Raw genomic sequence first — 13,469 nt, 5'->3', positions numbered from 1 at the left:
ATGAAAAAAAAAAAGATCTGAAAGTCATACAGAGTCTAAAGTTATAGCTGAATCCTCTAATCATCAGACAAGTACAATTATTTGCAGAGAATTTGGGCCTCATCCATACTTAGTCAAAACAGAAGTTGTCTGTCATTTGCAATTAGTAATGAAACATATACTGTTATAAAAGTACTATACATTTCTTCTGTTTTGATGTAATCAAGCAAAATGGAACTCATCAGAATGTATGTGTTTGTACAGTACATTGGCAGCAGCACTACAGTGAGTTTGTGTGTGAGGGTACAGGTTTTGCAAATCCCATTTATTAATAATAAAAACAAACTGGTCAAATTATGCTAGAAAAAGAGACTGAATTATTTTTCTTCTATTGCCTCTATCAAAAATATATTATAACCCCCCTGGCAATGAACAAGGAGACACTTGATTGGTTGCATTGCTCTTATATCAGTCCTTAGCAGTCCTTAGTTCATTCTAGCTAGCTTGATGACTATGGCCAGAGTTTTTCATACCTGGGGATGGATGGAGATTATATACATAAATACACACACAAAAATTGTTATCACATACAGAAGCAGTAAATATGCAGCCTACAGTATAGAAAAAACTACAGAACTATGATTGACACAGTAAAAATATATAAATTTTCTGCCATTTGTCATATTTAAAATTTTTGTTAGTTCTGATTTCTTATATTAAGTAGATATCTATTTTTGTGCTTCAGTTTACATTCCTAATTTTGCATTTTTTGAAAGCAGTCTCAAAAAAGTTTCATAAAACTTGTATCCACTCTTGCTCATGGAGCTAATATAGAATAGAAGAGGAAGTTCTAGCAAAACAACATGAGAAGGGGCATCCAGAGAAACAGGAGATGTTCTGAGAGACTGTAGCATCTCAAGAGTCAAAGGAAGAGGGTGCAGATAAAGGACAGAAGTGCAAATGCTGTAGAGTGGTCAAGCAAGGGAAGAACTGAGTGCCTTGCCTCCTGGGTTTATTTCCATGGAGGTCATTGGTGACTTAGGACTGAGCAGCGTCAGTGTAGTGGAGGGCCTAAAATGAGTTTGGTGTGAGTTGAAGAGTGATTGAGGGGCAGTTATAGAGAGAGAAGAGCCATGGTGAATAGGTAGATGGTAAGGCCAGTCCACCAGGATAGAAGATTCAAAGACGTTGACTTAGGATGAAATTCAGTTGTAAACATATTGAGTTTAAAATGTCTTTATATTCCCAAAATGCCTAATTTGATGTCTAGTATGCTAGTATTTGTGAATGGGTTATGACTGACTATGACTTCAATAGATTGCTGTTTTTATATCCTGGTTATTCTTCTTTGTAGTGTTGATAAACACTAAACTTGGGAAATGAAGGAGGTAATGACATTACAAGAACATCTTTTAAAAGCAAGTATGTCCACCTACCCAAAATGAAGCAGGATTATCTAGTGGAAAAGCACAGACTAGGGCTAAATCTATATGTAAGTCCCTTAGAGCCGTGGGACTCAGGTTATGCCTAATACTCCCTCTTGGCTCTTGTTTTCCTATTCATTCGTTTTTTCATGGTACCTACTTCCTACATAGGTAAGGATGAATTGCAGTTGTAGCACATTGCCTGACTCACCATCAGTGGTCAATAAATTTATTCCTTCCAGGCCAACATAGAGAAGTATGAGGAGCCACAGAGAAGCTCCATGATCCTGTCATGCTTTTGGCTTCTCAGAATTTTAAAAGCTCAAATAGAAAACACAGATGTTTGTTCCCTGGCTACAAAATAATCAGTGGTGCAACATAGCATGGCATTGGGTATGAACTAGCCTGGGAGTTAAACAGAAACTGGTGAATGAAAATGAATACCAAAAGACTCTCTTATAATTCCAGTATAAGAGCAGTGAGCCAAGGGGAAAAATGAGAAGTATAAGGAAAAGAAATATGAGTCATATTAACAAGTAGTATACAGAATCAGTCTCCCTCGTGGAGAAACATGATGGCTAAAGCAATGTTTTGATAAAAAGACATGATTTAATTACGAGGAAGTTTTTCTGCTGGTAATTCCACCTATCAAGATATACAATATATACAGACAATATTGTATCAATGAGAACATTTAAATCTAGTCTTTCCAATTTTATTCAACTTTTTAAGATATGGTCCAATCTTTATTCAAGTTTATTAAGTAATATACAACCCCCCACATATAATTATGTGATTAGTATTACTGATTTTAGGAAATAGGTTGGAGTGCCTAAAATACCTGTAAGTACCTAAAAGTCTAAATACCTGTTTTAAATACCCTAGTAGGGTATGGGCACCCATCTTATCTTTGTGGGCACCTATTGTGAATGCTCGACTCCATTAGACTGTGACAGCATTTTACTGAAGGTCCATACATTACCGGTGTTGAGAAAACCCAATGCAGTTCTTGCCCTGTCTATGGTAGATCTTAAATATTTGTTAAGCAATAATGTAATCATGCTGAGAAAAAGAACAGTAGTTGCCTGGCTCAGTATTTTCAAGAGATTTATTTTCATTTCATTTTGTGTAACTGCAATTGATCAATAGCAGAAATTTACACCTAGCATTTCATACTCCACAGGGCAGCACTTGAACTATTATCTAGCTTCCTGTAATGATATCCATTGTTACCATATGACTTTACTATGTAGTTTTATTTTGATAGTGTTAGTGGAAATATAAAATTGGTACTACCTCTTTGGGGCTCAATTTGTTAATTCTATAATTAAAAAAAACAATTGTAGACTTTAATTAAGCAATTCCACTTTTAGAAACTTGTACAAAGTTGAATGGACGAGGATAATAAAGGCTCTAATGTTTACAAACTGAAAAACTGACAACCTAAATGTCCACAGGAAGGGTTACAAATGCATGTAGCTTACACAATTCTCTGCAGCCATTTTTTTCTCAAAAAAGAAGAGGTGGAGTTTTTTTTTAACAATTTTTAAAAGATTTAATTTATTTATTTTTAGAGAGAGGAGAAGGGAAGGAGAAAGAGGGAGAGAAACATCAATGTGTGGTTGTACTCCCTTCTGGGGACCTGGCCTGCAACGCAGGCATGTGCCCTGACTGAGAATCCAACTGGCAACGCTTTGGTTGGCAGGACCGGGCTCAAACCACCACTACACCAGCCAGGGCTGCGGTAGAGTTTTTGTATCGCCACAGAAAGGCCTTTGAAGAACACTAAGTGAAAAGAGAAAGGCTGAATGATAATAATGAAAATAACAGTAATTATTATTATAAACACTTATAAAGTATGTACTATATTTTAAGTACTTTACCTTATTATCCCCTTCAATTCTCACTGCCATCCTGAATTGCATATTATTGTTATCCCCATTTTACAGATGAGGAAATTGAAGTACAGTAATACTAAGTAACTTGTCCAAGGTCACAAAATTAGTGTCAGAAGCAGTCTCTGGTTTGAGATCAGCATTCTTCCCTAGTTCTTTCCATGCATGTTAAAAAATGTATAAAATGTGTGTAAATATTTGTATGTAGGTATGTATATGTATATGTATTCATACATGCATAGAAAATGGCTCTAAGCGCAGCCTCCAAACTGCTACCAATTGAACTTTCTGAGAAGGGGTTGGCGTGGGAGAGAAAGAGGGAAAGATACTGATGAGATATGAGTTGTTTTTGCTTCTTTGCTATTGTTATGAGGGACATTGATATTTTTCACAAAAGATGTTTCTCAAAATATAACTTTCTAGTTATTTTTCTTTTGCTACTAGCGATTAAAAAACAATTTTGGCCATTTTCCTCACTGTTAAAAAGTTATACCGTTCATTGGTTCACTTAACAAAAACATCTAAACTGTCCTAGGTGTCGCTGCCTCTCCCAGTTCTCAGAAAGCTCACTGTCTAGCAGAACAGACTGACATGTAAACATGTGATTTCAGAGCCTCTATAAAGGGGGTGCACAAAGATGGGTTGGGAGGGGCAGGAAGGAGGTGCTCTCCAATTGTGTGGACAGCAGTGCGAAGGAAGTCACCCAGAGAGGGGGTAATGTTTTATCTAAACATTAAAGGAAAAGTAAGAGTTCTTCAGGAGATGGAGGAAGGGGGAGAGAGGGGGAAAAAAAAGCACGCCAGATGGGGGGAATAATGGGAGTAAACACATAGAAGTAAAGACACTGGAACCCACATCAGGGTTCCAGTGTCTTTTCAGGGATGGGTGGTTTGACTTAGTGGCAGCTAAAGAAGAGAAACATGAGGACTGTCTCTGGAGGTATGGCAGGAGCATATCATCCAAGTCCTATAAGCCATGCTAAGAACTTCATTCTGTCTGCCACTTGTTCCTAAGGAACGTTAGAAAACCAGGTGTTCCCAGAATAAGTAGAAAGATATAGACCAACAAATATGCGTACATTGGAAGGACATTCTGATACATACTACATGTAGATGAACTTGAAAACATGTTAAATGAAATGTTAGGTACAAAAAAACAAATATTGCATGATTCCACTTATATGAAGTACCAAGAGTGGTCAAATACATAGAGAGTAAAAGTAGAAGAGTGGTTCCTAGTTGATGGGGGTGGAGGGCAGTTGCTGTTTAGTGGTTACATAATTTCAGTTTGAGAGGATGAAAATGTTCTGGAGATGGGTAATTGTGAGAGTTGCACAATGTTGGTGTACTTATGCTCCTGAACTGTACGTTCAAAAAGTCTTAATAAATTTTATATCATGCATATTTTACTATAATAAAAAGCAGGTTAAAATGGTACATTTTGTTATGTATATTTTTAGCACAATTGAAAAATATGGAAAAAAGAGTTATAGACAAAATATTTACGGAAGTAATTCAAAGTTCTTTTTCTTTCTTGACATTAAAATTAGGTGTGCCATTTCTTTGCTTAATATAACGATTTGTTTCTGTTATATAATAATGGCTACTATTTCCTGAAAACTAGCTCTGTGCTAGTTACTTTCATAGAGATAAGGAGATCCCGGCTCAGCGAGTTCAACTAACTGGCCCAAGAGCACCCAGCCGAGACGGCATTTCTAGGAAACCTAGAATTGGAATTCAGCTCCCAACACCTTGCTCTTTCACCAGTTCACAAGGTGCTTGATTATCTTTTTGGACATGTCAATATTTTTATTTTAAAAATTTCCCTTGCTTTGCAAAGAATATATATTTGATGTTTTCTGGGTTCCGAAAATATAAAAAGCCTGAGGCAATGCAGATAAGTTGAATATTTACTTTTGACTCGCATCTGATACTTTTGAGTGGCTTTGACGCTCTGCAAGAGAGACCAAAAGAGCCTTCATAACCAGCTTAGGCGCACACAACCTGTGAACTTCTCACTCATTCAGCCACTTTTATCAAGTGAAGGAAGGTCTGCATTATTTATTGCAGCAGTTATCTGGAGAACAGGCTTCCAGCCCCGAAAACCCCAGCCACCGCCAACCCAGGTGAGCGGGAGCAGAGAAACCCAGCGAAGCTTGCGCGCAGGCGCAAAGTGGCGGCGTCGCTCTCGGCGGTGCTAGCAGTCTGGCGTTCTGGTGTCTCCGAATGGTTTCCCTCTGGCTTTTTCTCCCATTAGCCCTGTATTCTGTGTGGCCGCTGCCCCTTCTCCAGGCGCTTTAGATCCGTTGCCTAGGCCTATCCCCTCACGGCCCTGCCCTCTGACCTCGCGTTGCACAATGCCCGAGCAAAGTCCAGGGGGTGTGAACTCCGGCGTTCCTATCCCTGGGCGGGGACGGGCGACGGCAGTGCGGGAAGTCGTGGCGGAGAGCGCGCAGCCGGCCCAGTCCGTCGGCTCCAGCCCTGCGAACTCCCCGGGAGCTGCCGCCGCAAGGCCTTCTGCCGCTGGGCCCCGCCGCCAGGCCCGTCCGCTGCTCCCCTCCCAGGCCGCTGCCGCCACCGCAGCTATGGCGGAAGTTCATAGACGTCAGCATGCCCGGGTTAAAGGAGAAGCCCCCGCGAAATCCTCCACACACAGACATGAGGAGCAGCTGGGGATGGCGTCGGCCGAAACGCTGACCGTGTTCCTGAAGCTGCTGGCTGCGGGCTTTTATGGCGTGAGCTCCTTCCTCATCGTGGTGGTCAACAAGAGCGTGCTCACCAATTACAGGTAGGGCCGAGGCGGCCGCAGCCGAGACCGCGCAGAGGAGCTGGCGGCAGCGGCAGTGGCGGGACGCCGGCTCCCTGGACTTGGGCTGCTAAAGTTAAAGCTTAAGAGAGTTGGCCGGGAGCTGGGGAGAGCGGCTGACACGCGGCCGGGGCGACGTACCGGGCTGGGCGCCCGGGCCTGGGGTTGGGGGTCTAGGTGCGGGCGACTCGCGTGCGTTCGGACCGCGCCTGCCGGCCGTGCCCGCCGTGCAGTGCCCGGGAAACCCTCCGCGTCATAGCGCTGGGGCGAAGTTGCACGGTGACCTGTTGGTCCCAGTGTGTACCAGGCGGGGAGCAGAGCGCAGGATGCCCTCTCTCCTCCCCGTCCTGGGCCGGGGGACTGGGCTTCAGCGTTCGTGAATTCGCTGACAGCCTCTGGGGACGTGCGCGTCCTCAAGCCGATTTAAAGAGAGCCTGATGCCGTCATTGGAACCCGGAGGCAGAAGCATTTCTGCTTTAAAGGTGTGAAACCCTTGAAAAGACCCCGGTCTCCACTTCCTTCAAAAAAAAAAAAAAAAAAAAGAAAGAAAGAAAGAAAGAAAAGAAAAAGAAAATCCGTTGCAAGCAGCGGACTGAAATCTTAGAACCGGACAGGATGAGACAAGTGGCCGCCCGAGGCTACAAAACCAGCGGTGTTGCCTGACTACAGGGATTTTTCTCACTGATTTTCCCTTAGATCGGGGTTGACATTGGTGTGTTTTGTATCAAAATGCCTGTCAACGTTGCCGATATGCACATTGAATTCACAGAGCTACGTTTGAGTTTTTCTGACACTGTTTTTTCTCTCTACCGCTTTGTAGATTTCCCTCCTCACTATGTGTTGGACTTGGCCAGGTTAGTTGGAATCTTCAGCATTACGTGGTTTATGTCGTTAGAACTTCTGTGTGTCTTTATATGTGGAACAGTAAATCTGTGTTCTCTGTTTACAGATGGTGGCCACAGTGGCAGTTCTCTGGGTGGGAAAGGCGCTCAGAGTCGTCAAGTTTCCTGACCTTGACCGTAATGTACCTCGAAAGGTAAATAGATAGATAAAGTAATACTTTATTTTCTGAAAAGAAGTTACTGTATATATTTTTATCTGTGCCTTGGGTATTTAAAAAGTGCAGCCTTATTGTCGCCCGATCCAGAGTGGGTCTAATGAAGATAAAGAATAAATATGTATTCTTAAATAAATGAGTAAAATAAGTATTCGTAAAATAAACAAATAAAATTTGTATTCTTTAAATAAAAATAAGTATGTATTTTAAAAAATTCCATAAGCTCTTTAAAATTAAGGGGGGAAAGCTCCAAGAAACCATGTGGTTTTTTAAAATTAATGAACATTTTGTGGGAGTGTAACTGTTTTTTTTAATTTTCTACATTTAATCTAGCCAGTATATTCTTCATTCATTATTCTTCGGGTTTACATTCTTATTCTTCTGTCTGTATCTGCTTGACTCCTCATGAAGATTAAATGTATTTCCTTTTTCTGCTGATGTTAGAGCTGTGGGCTAATCCATTATCATACTTTAAAGTAAATAATATGTTTGTCCCACATGTCTGCTCATTCATATTTGTCCCCCTTGCCCATGCGTTCCTGTCTCTGCCATAGTAGTTCTGTTTATCCAGGAATAATGTTTGGGCTCTATATGGGGGCCAAAATTGGGTATGAGAACTAATCTTATATTTTAGACGGAAAGAATTTAATCATTATAAACAAAACTGTTTCTGCTTGAAAGGCCTTGTTTTAGCTATCTTTATTACTGAGTTTTGTTATTCCTTTTTAAATTTTCTAGACGTTTCCACTACCTCTACTATATTTTGGGAACCAAATCACGGGACTGTTCAGCACAAAGAAACTGAAGTATGGATAACTTTATTTTACTAGCGAGGTTAACAAATGTATTCTTGAAACTGTACTTGAATGTCAAATACTTTACACATCATTATTGATTTTGAAATAAGTGAAAGGACCAGAAAGCTTCTGTTACTAAATAATGATGACATTAAAGATTTTAACTTAAGCTCTTTATGTTTAAAGAGAAAGAGAATTTTTGTTTGTTTTGGGTTTTTATCCCTCAGTTTGATGATAGAAATCTTAATGTGTTCTAAAATGCTGTGATAGGAGATTTTCATTATTTTTTCAGTTCTATAGTAGTGAAGGATATATACCAGGCTTTTGGGATTGAAATTATTTAAAACAATTTATAAATATTTTGACAAATTCCACAAGCAAAATCAGAGGGTAGATATGAGAACTTTTGTAGTTTTCCTTTTTGACATGAGGTAAAATAATAAAAACCCTGGTTTAAATACAATTAATATTTTGTACATGGCTGTTTAACTGTAGAGGCAGCATAATCACTTTTAGAAAGAAGCAAGAGCTCTCTACTCCATGACAACATTGTCTTATTATCCTCTAACCTTCCAATTGTTGGCTTCTCCACTTAAGGAGGACAGTGTGTATTGGGTGTATGTGATGTTAAAATTATACACACAAGGAAACCATTTAACAGAAACCCATGGCTTCAGCACTTCCATATGAGCTAAACCCCTGGAATACTTACTGGATGACTATAAAATAGAATGGGCAAATCTCTGAGGATCAGAGACAAAGTGTTCTTTATTTCTTCTTTCTTCAGACCCAAGAAACTTGACAGAATGACCATGATGATCTCTCTGGAGAGAGTTCCATGGAAGTCAGATTTGTCATGGTCAGGGCATCCTTTTCCATCTCAGTACCCACTTGGAAAGAAATGCACACCTGCTGCAAAGGCTGCTTAATAGAGTTCACTCTTTTTCATCTGTTGTCATTCATTCATTCATTTATTCATTCACACCCTATCTTTGATTGCCAGCTAAATATAAGGCACTTTGCAGTGAGATGAGATATATTCATAAGTGACTATATTATAAGAGGCTATATGTTTGTTAATCCAAGCAAAATACTTTCAGATTTTAGAGGAGGACAAAATTACTTCCATAAAAGGACAATTAAGGAATGTTTCATGAAATAAGGTTATTGTAAAATGTGTTATATTTGGAGGGTTGGGTGTGAGAAGAGAGTACAGTAAGTAAAGAAAGGAGAAAGAGGTCTTTTTCTCTTAAAGACTAATATGGTTACCCTTCAGGGTATATGGTATACATAATCAGTTAAAATTTAAAAAGTGGCTGTTAGTCTTTGATAATAGATGTATGAGCTTTACTATTTCAGAGTTTGGTGTTTCTTAATTCTAGTAGTTTTATAAAAGCAACCCTTTCAGGCTTTCAAATAAGAATTATTTCTAGAGAGAAATAAGGGTTTAATTTGATCATACCATAATAGAAGGAAAAGTTTAGCATTATTTTAAATTACTAAATTGGAGCATCTTTTAAAAACAGTTAAAAAGTAAATTATTAAACTTTATTTTACCTAATTATCTTTTCTCTTTTGCAGCTTGCCAATGTTTACAGTTCTGAGAAGGTTCTCCATCTTGTTTACAATGTTTGCTGAAGGAGTTTTACTCAAGTGAGCTAAATTTCTAGTATCTACTCTTTAACAAACTTTAGTAACTTAGAAAAGATACCCAGCATAAGAATTGTCTAATAAAAATGTTGAAATTATTTGTCTTGCTTCTACTTTATCTTCTGGAAAGTTTGAGCAACTTTATCCCTTTGCTATAGGAATTGATAGTTTATGGGAGCAGTATTTGGGAAGGGTATGAATTGGAGTTAGAAACCTGTCCGAACATGAGATTTACTTTCAGGAATTCTTACCGACTGCTGCCACTGGGTTGGCATAGTTTTTAAATAGTGTCCCAGGCTTGGCTACTTTTACTACAAATGTGTTGACCTTTTTCAGCTCAAATCCCAATTTGCGGAAATTCAAACTCAATAATAACAAATGATAAGAATAATGACAAATTGAGATGCTTGTTTATATAATAAAATAAGTTGCTTCATCAAAAGGGTACTTTTAAATATCCAATTCCTTGGAACCATTTAAGATACGACTGTTTATAGCTTCTTTTTCAATGAAAACATCTCTCCTTTTTTTTTTTGCCTATGCTGTAAAATGAGTTTGTTTATGTATTTAAATTTTTTTATTTTGTAGAAAGACTTTTTCTTGGAGTATTAAGATGACTGTATTTGCCATGATTATTGGAGCCTTTGTAGCTGCCAGGTAAGATGTGGGCGTATATAAACCTATGAGCACGTTAGAAATGGTCAAAATAATTATCGATAATGACCAGTTACAATAAGAACAATTTTTATAGGCTAAATAAGAATTATATCTTTGAAAAGCATCCAAAAGACCCTTCAAATTGTTAAATCTTTTTGGTTTATTAAGATCAAGGCTAGCAAAAATCAGATTTTGGAGATTCTTAAAAATTAAATTCATGTGTTTTTGGATTTATTATATTATTTTCTACTGATTGAGCACATATCATGTGCCATACAATATGTTTGACACTTTATACATATTAGGTATATATTCACAACTCTGAAAGGTATGGATGTAATTTTTCTATTTTATAGTTGAGGAAACTAAAACCTAAACTCAGTAAGTTGTTCAAGGTGATACAACTGATAAATAGCAGAACTGGCTGGAATTTGAATCCGTGCCTGACTCCAGAGCCTGTGTGCTTTTATAAACCATCTAGCATTGTTTTACTTTGCATGCTGCTAAAGAAAATAGTGTCTCAGAAAAGGCAAGTGGTAATGAATTATTTACTTTGTAGAATAATAAATAATAGAATTGCTTTATTTGGTCTCACCTAAGATATATCACAAATGCTATAACTTACATAGTTTATTAAATTATTAAAGCTTTTTCCATTGTCCTTAAGTTTTAGTTTTCAAATGGATGGAGAAAGTGTATATTTAAAGCCTCAGAAAATTAAAATGATGGCTAGAAGCCTTCTACAACATTCCACTCAGCCCAGGGCATGCCTATATGGGTTTGATAATGCCACAAATTCTGTCTGACATATATTTTTTATTTGGGAGTTACAATATATCTCTTGGATTGTCTCATTTATACCTTCATTGCCTTCATTATATCCCTGTGGTATAGATGGGATAGAGTGGGAAATGTAAGTCAAAGTTTATTCCACCATAAATTTCCAAGTGAAATTTCATTGTTATAAAGGGGAGAGGGGCAGGAGACAGAATAATTGGTTACTAGAATTTCATTGTATAGCTAACTGTTTTTTTCTCTAGACATATTGCCTCTTAGGAGAAAAAAATCTGTATGAGCATCCTACTTTTCTTTCGGAGGTGCTCTGCTAGTTCTGAAGCATTTCCTTGAAATTTCGGGATCCAATATTGAGCCAAGCAATAGGAGTTCCTCAGGAACTAACTCTAGCCTACAGAGTTTCTGAGGAGGATTGCTGTCTGGACCAACCTTGTCCAATTAAAACCTTTTATTTGGGAAAGAGATTGGGAGGAAGGGTTTCCGAAACTAGGGGATTGTCAGGCTGCTTGAAAGAAGGGGTATGCATTAGGCTAGTTCTCCCTAAAAATGCAGTGGCATAGAGCTCAGAAGTCTTGTTCCATGTAGTAGTATAGATACAAATATATAGTCGTCCCACTATTTAGCTAGGGTGTTAAAATACAAAGGGATACTTTTTTAGATTTTCATTTATTGAGTTTAATAAATTCTTATCTCTTCTAAATTTAGAAAACTTCAGTTGCCCTAATGCCAATGAACATAGCACATAGGCACATTAAACAATTTAAGTATTTGAGTTCCTACTGTGTGCTTTTGGACACTGTTGTAGCTTAATCTCACACATCAGAAATTCCATCTAGTAGCCCAACCACCTGTGCAAGAGAGTCTTATCTTTTGTGTGAACCTTTGGAAAAGGACAGGTTAATGAATGACTCATCCTTTTGGTTACCTTGCCTGTGAAATTGAACTCTGATGCCTTCTGCCTGCTTCAGATGTGTTATAATAGTGAATTTGGTCGCTTTTGTTATTGTCTGATTTTGAATTCAGAGCAGTGTGCTGTTTAATGGACATGGTTGTTTATTGCTAATGATTTTAAGCGTTAGTGCTTCTTGTTTCCGAAGACTCTTTTGAGTTTAAAATTGCAATTTATAACCAGAAATCAAGAAATACTAGTAGTTAATAAAATGCCCAATGTTCATGTACCTAAATAAGGAAATGTTCTTACAAATACTGCATTCAGACCTATTTCAAATTAAATGCATGTTCTGTGAATGTAAGTCATTATTAAAGTGTTGCTTATGTTTTGCAGCTCTGACTTGGCATTTGATCTGGAAGGATACATTTTTATTCTGATAAATGATGTCCTGACAGCAGCAAATGGTGCATACGTAAAACAAAAATTAGATTCAAAGGTGGGTAGCAATATAAAGTTTCTTTAAGAGATGTTTACCGATGTTGGGGATGATAATGTCAGTTCATCAGGGAATAAAGAGAATGTAGGAGAGTTGGGAAAGAAACAGGATCTCTGAGGGTAGAGAAAAGTGTCCAAAAGTGTTCATGGCTGTACTCTAGAGGACTTGGTGAGGAACCTGCGTAAGAAAGAAGTATCTGGAAGCCCTTGAGCAGATTTGAGGAAAAGTGATGTTGGAAGGTGCTACAGAAAAAGAATGGACTTTGTGTATTTTTCATACAAATAATGGGACACTTTAGGGAGCGTTAGGATCTTTCTCCGGGGCAGCACTGAGTTTGCCAGCCTAGATTTCATGAATTATATATTTCTAACTCTTCTCTCAACTTCCAGCCTGCACACAAAGGCTTTAGAGATATTTGCTGTTAGTTTGTCTACTGTATACTTTTCTTTTTTTAATTATATACTTTGAGTATAGACATGCTCAATTTTATTTTTAGACCAAGTCAGAAAGCTAAGTTACTTGAGCCACCTTGCTTTACTACCTGATGGTATACTCATAAGATTAGACTAGTATAAGAAGAAGTTATATGGAACCGAGGGTTACATATTGTAGGGTTGTTATGGAAGGAGTTGGCCTTTATTTCATAATGTAGCCTGTACGAGGCCCCACATGAGATATTTTTCATAGATATTATGACCATGGTTTTTCCTGAATAGCTAGTGTATTTTATCTCCTTGTAGCAGACCAAGGCCTTATCTTATTTTCCTACCCATGTTTTCTCTTCAGTCAAATCATCTTATCTGCTTAGTTTTCAGTCAGCTCTATTATATGTGCAGTGTTTCTGAAACTATTTCAGGTCCATTTTTGGAGTTCGGATCATGAATACCACTGTTTGCCTACTTTTTAGTAGTGTTAGGATTGAGTTTGTTTCATCTTGGCAAGGGGCTTTGCCTTCTCCAGAAAGAACCAGAGAGATACGTGGCCATCCCAATAGTTCTCATTTTCAGAGAATGTTTATTTAT

General features: G+C 38.1%; 2 protein-coding genes across 2 annotated transcripts in view; both read left to right on the top strand.

Moving 5' to 3' along the window:
* CUNH1orf141 (chromosome unknown C1orf141 homolog) overlaps positions 1 to 5,554 on the top strand; it is a 200,771-nt gene extending 195,217 nt beyond the window's left edge. Inside the window, exon 18 of the mRNA XM_053655383.1 lies at positions 5,368 to 5,554. Coding sequence (XP_053511358.1) covers positions 5,368 to 5,554 — 187 coding nt within the window. The remainder of the gene's footprint in view (positions 1 to 5,367) is intronic.
* The window catches only part of SLC35D1 (solute carrier family 35 member D1), a 43,825-nt gene continuing 35,893 nt past the window's right edge, over positions 5,538 to 13,469 (top strand). Inside the window, exons 1-7 of the mRNA XM_037164890.2 lie at positions 5,538 to 6,085; positions 6,924 to 6,957; positions 7,053 to 7,139; positions 7,899 to 7,966; positions 9,539 to 9,610; positions 10,196 to 10,264; positions 12,345 to 12,447. Coding sequence (XP_037020785.1) covers positions 5,655 to 6,085; positions 6,924 to 6,957; positions 7,053 to 7,139; positions 7,899 to 7,966; positions 9,539 to 9,610; positions 10,196 to 10,264; positions 12,345 to 12,447 — 864 coding nt within the window. The 5' untranslated portion in view covers positions 5,538 to 5,654. The remainder of the gene's footprint in view (positions 6,086 to 6,923; positions 6,958 to 7,052; positions 7,140 to 7,898; positions 7,967 to 9,538; positions 9,611 to 10,195; positions 10,265 to 12,344; positions 12,448 to 13,469) is intronic.

The sequence above is a fragment of the Artibeus jamaicensis genome, unplaced genomic scaffold (assembly GCF_021234435.1).
Source record: "Artibeus jamaicensis isolate MK-2021 breed Jamaican fruit bat unplaced genomic scaffold, CSHL_Jam_final scaffold_1019, whole genome shotgun sequence".
NCBI lineage: Eukaryota > Metazoa > Chordata > Mammalia > Chiroptera > Phyllostomidae > Artibeus > Artibeus jamaicensis.
This window is presented reverse-complemented; position numbering and strand designations above follow the sequence as displayed.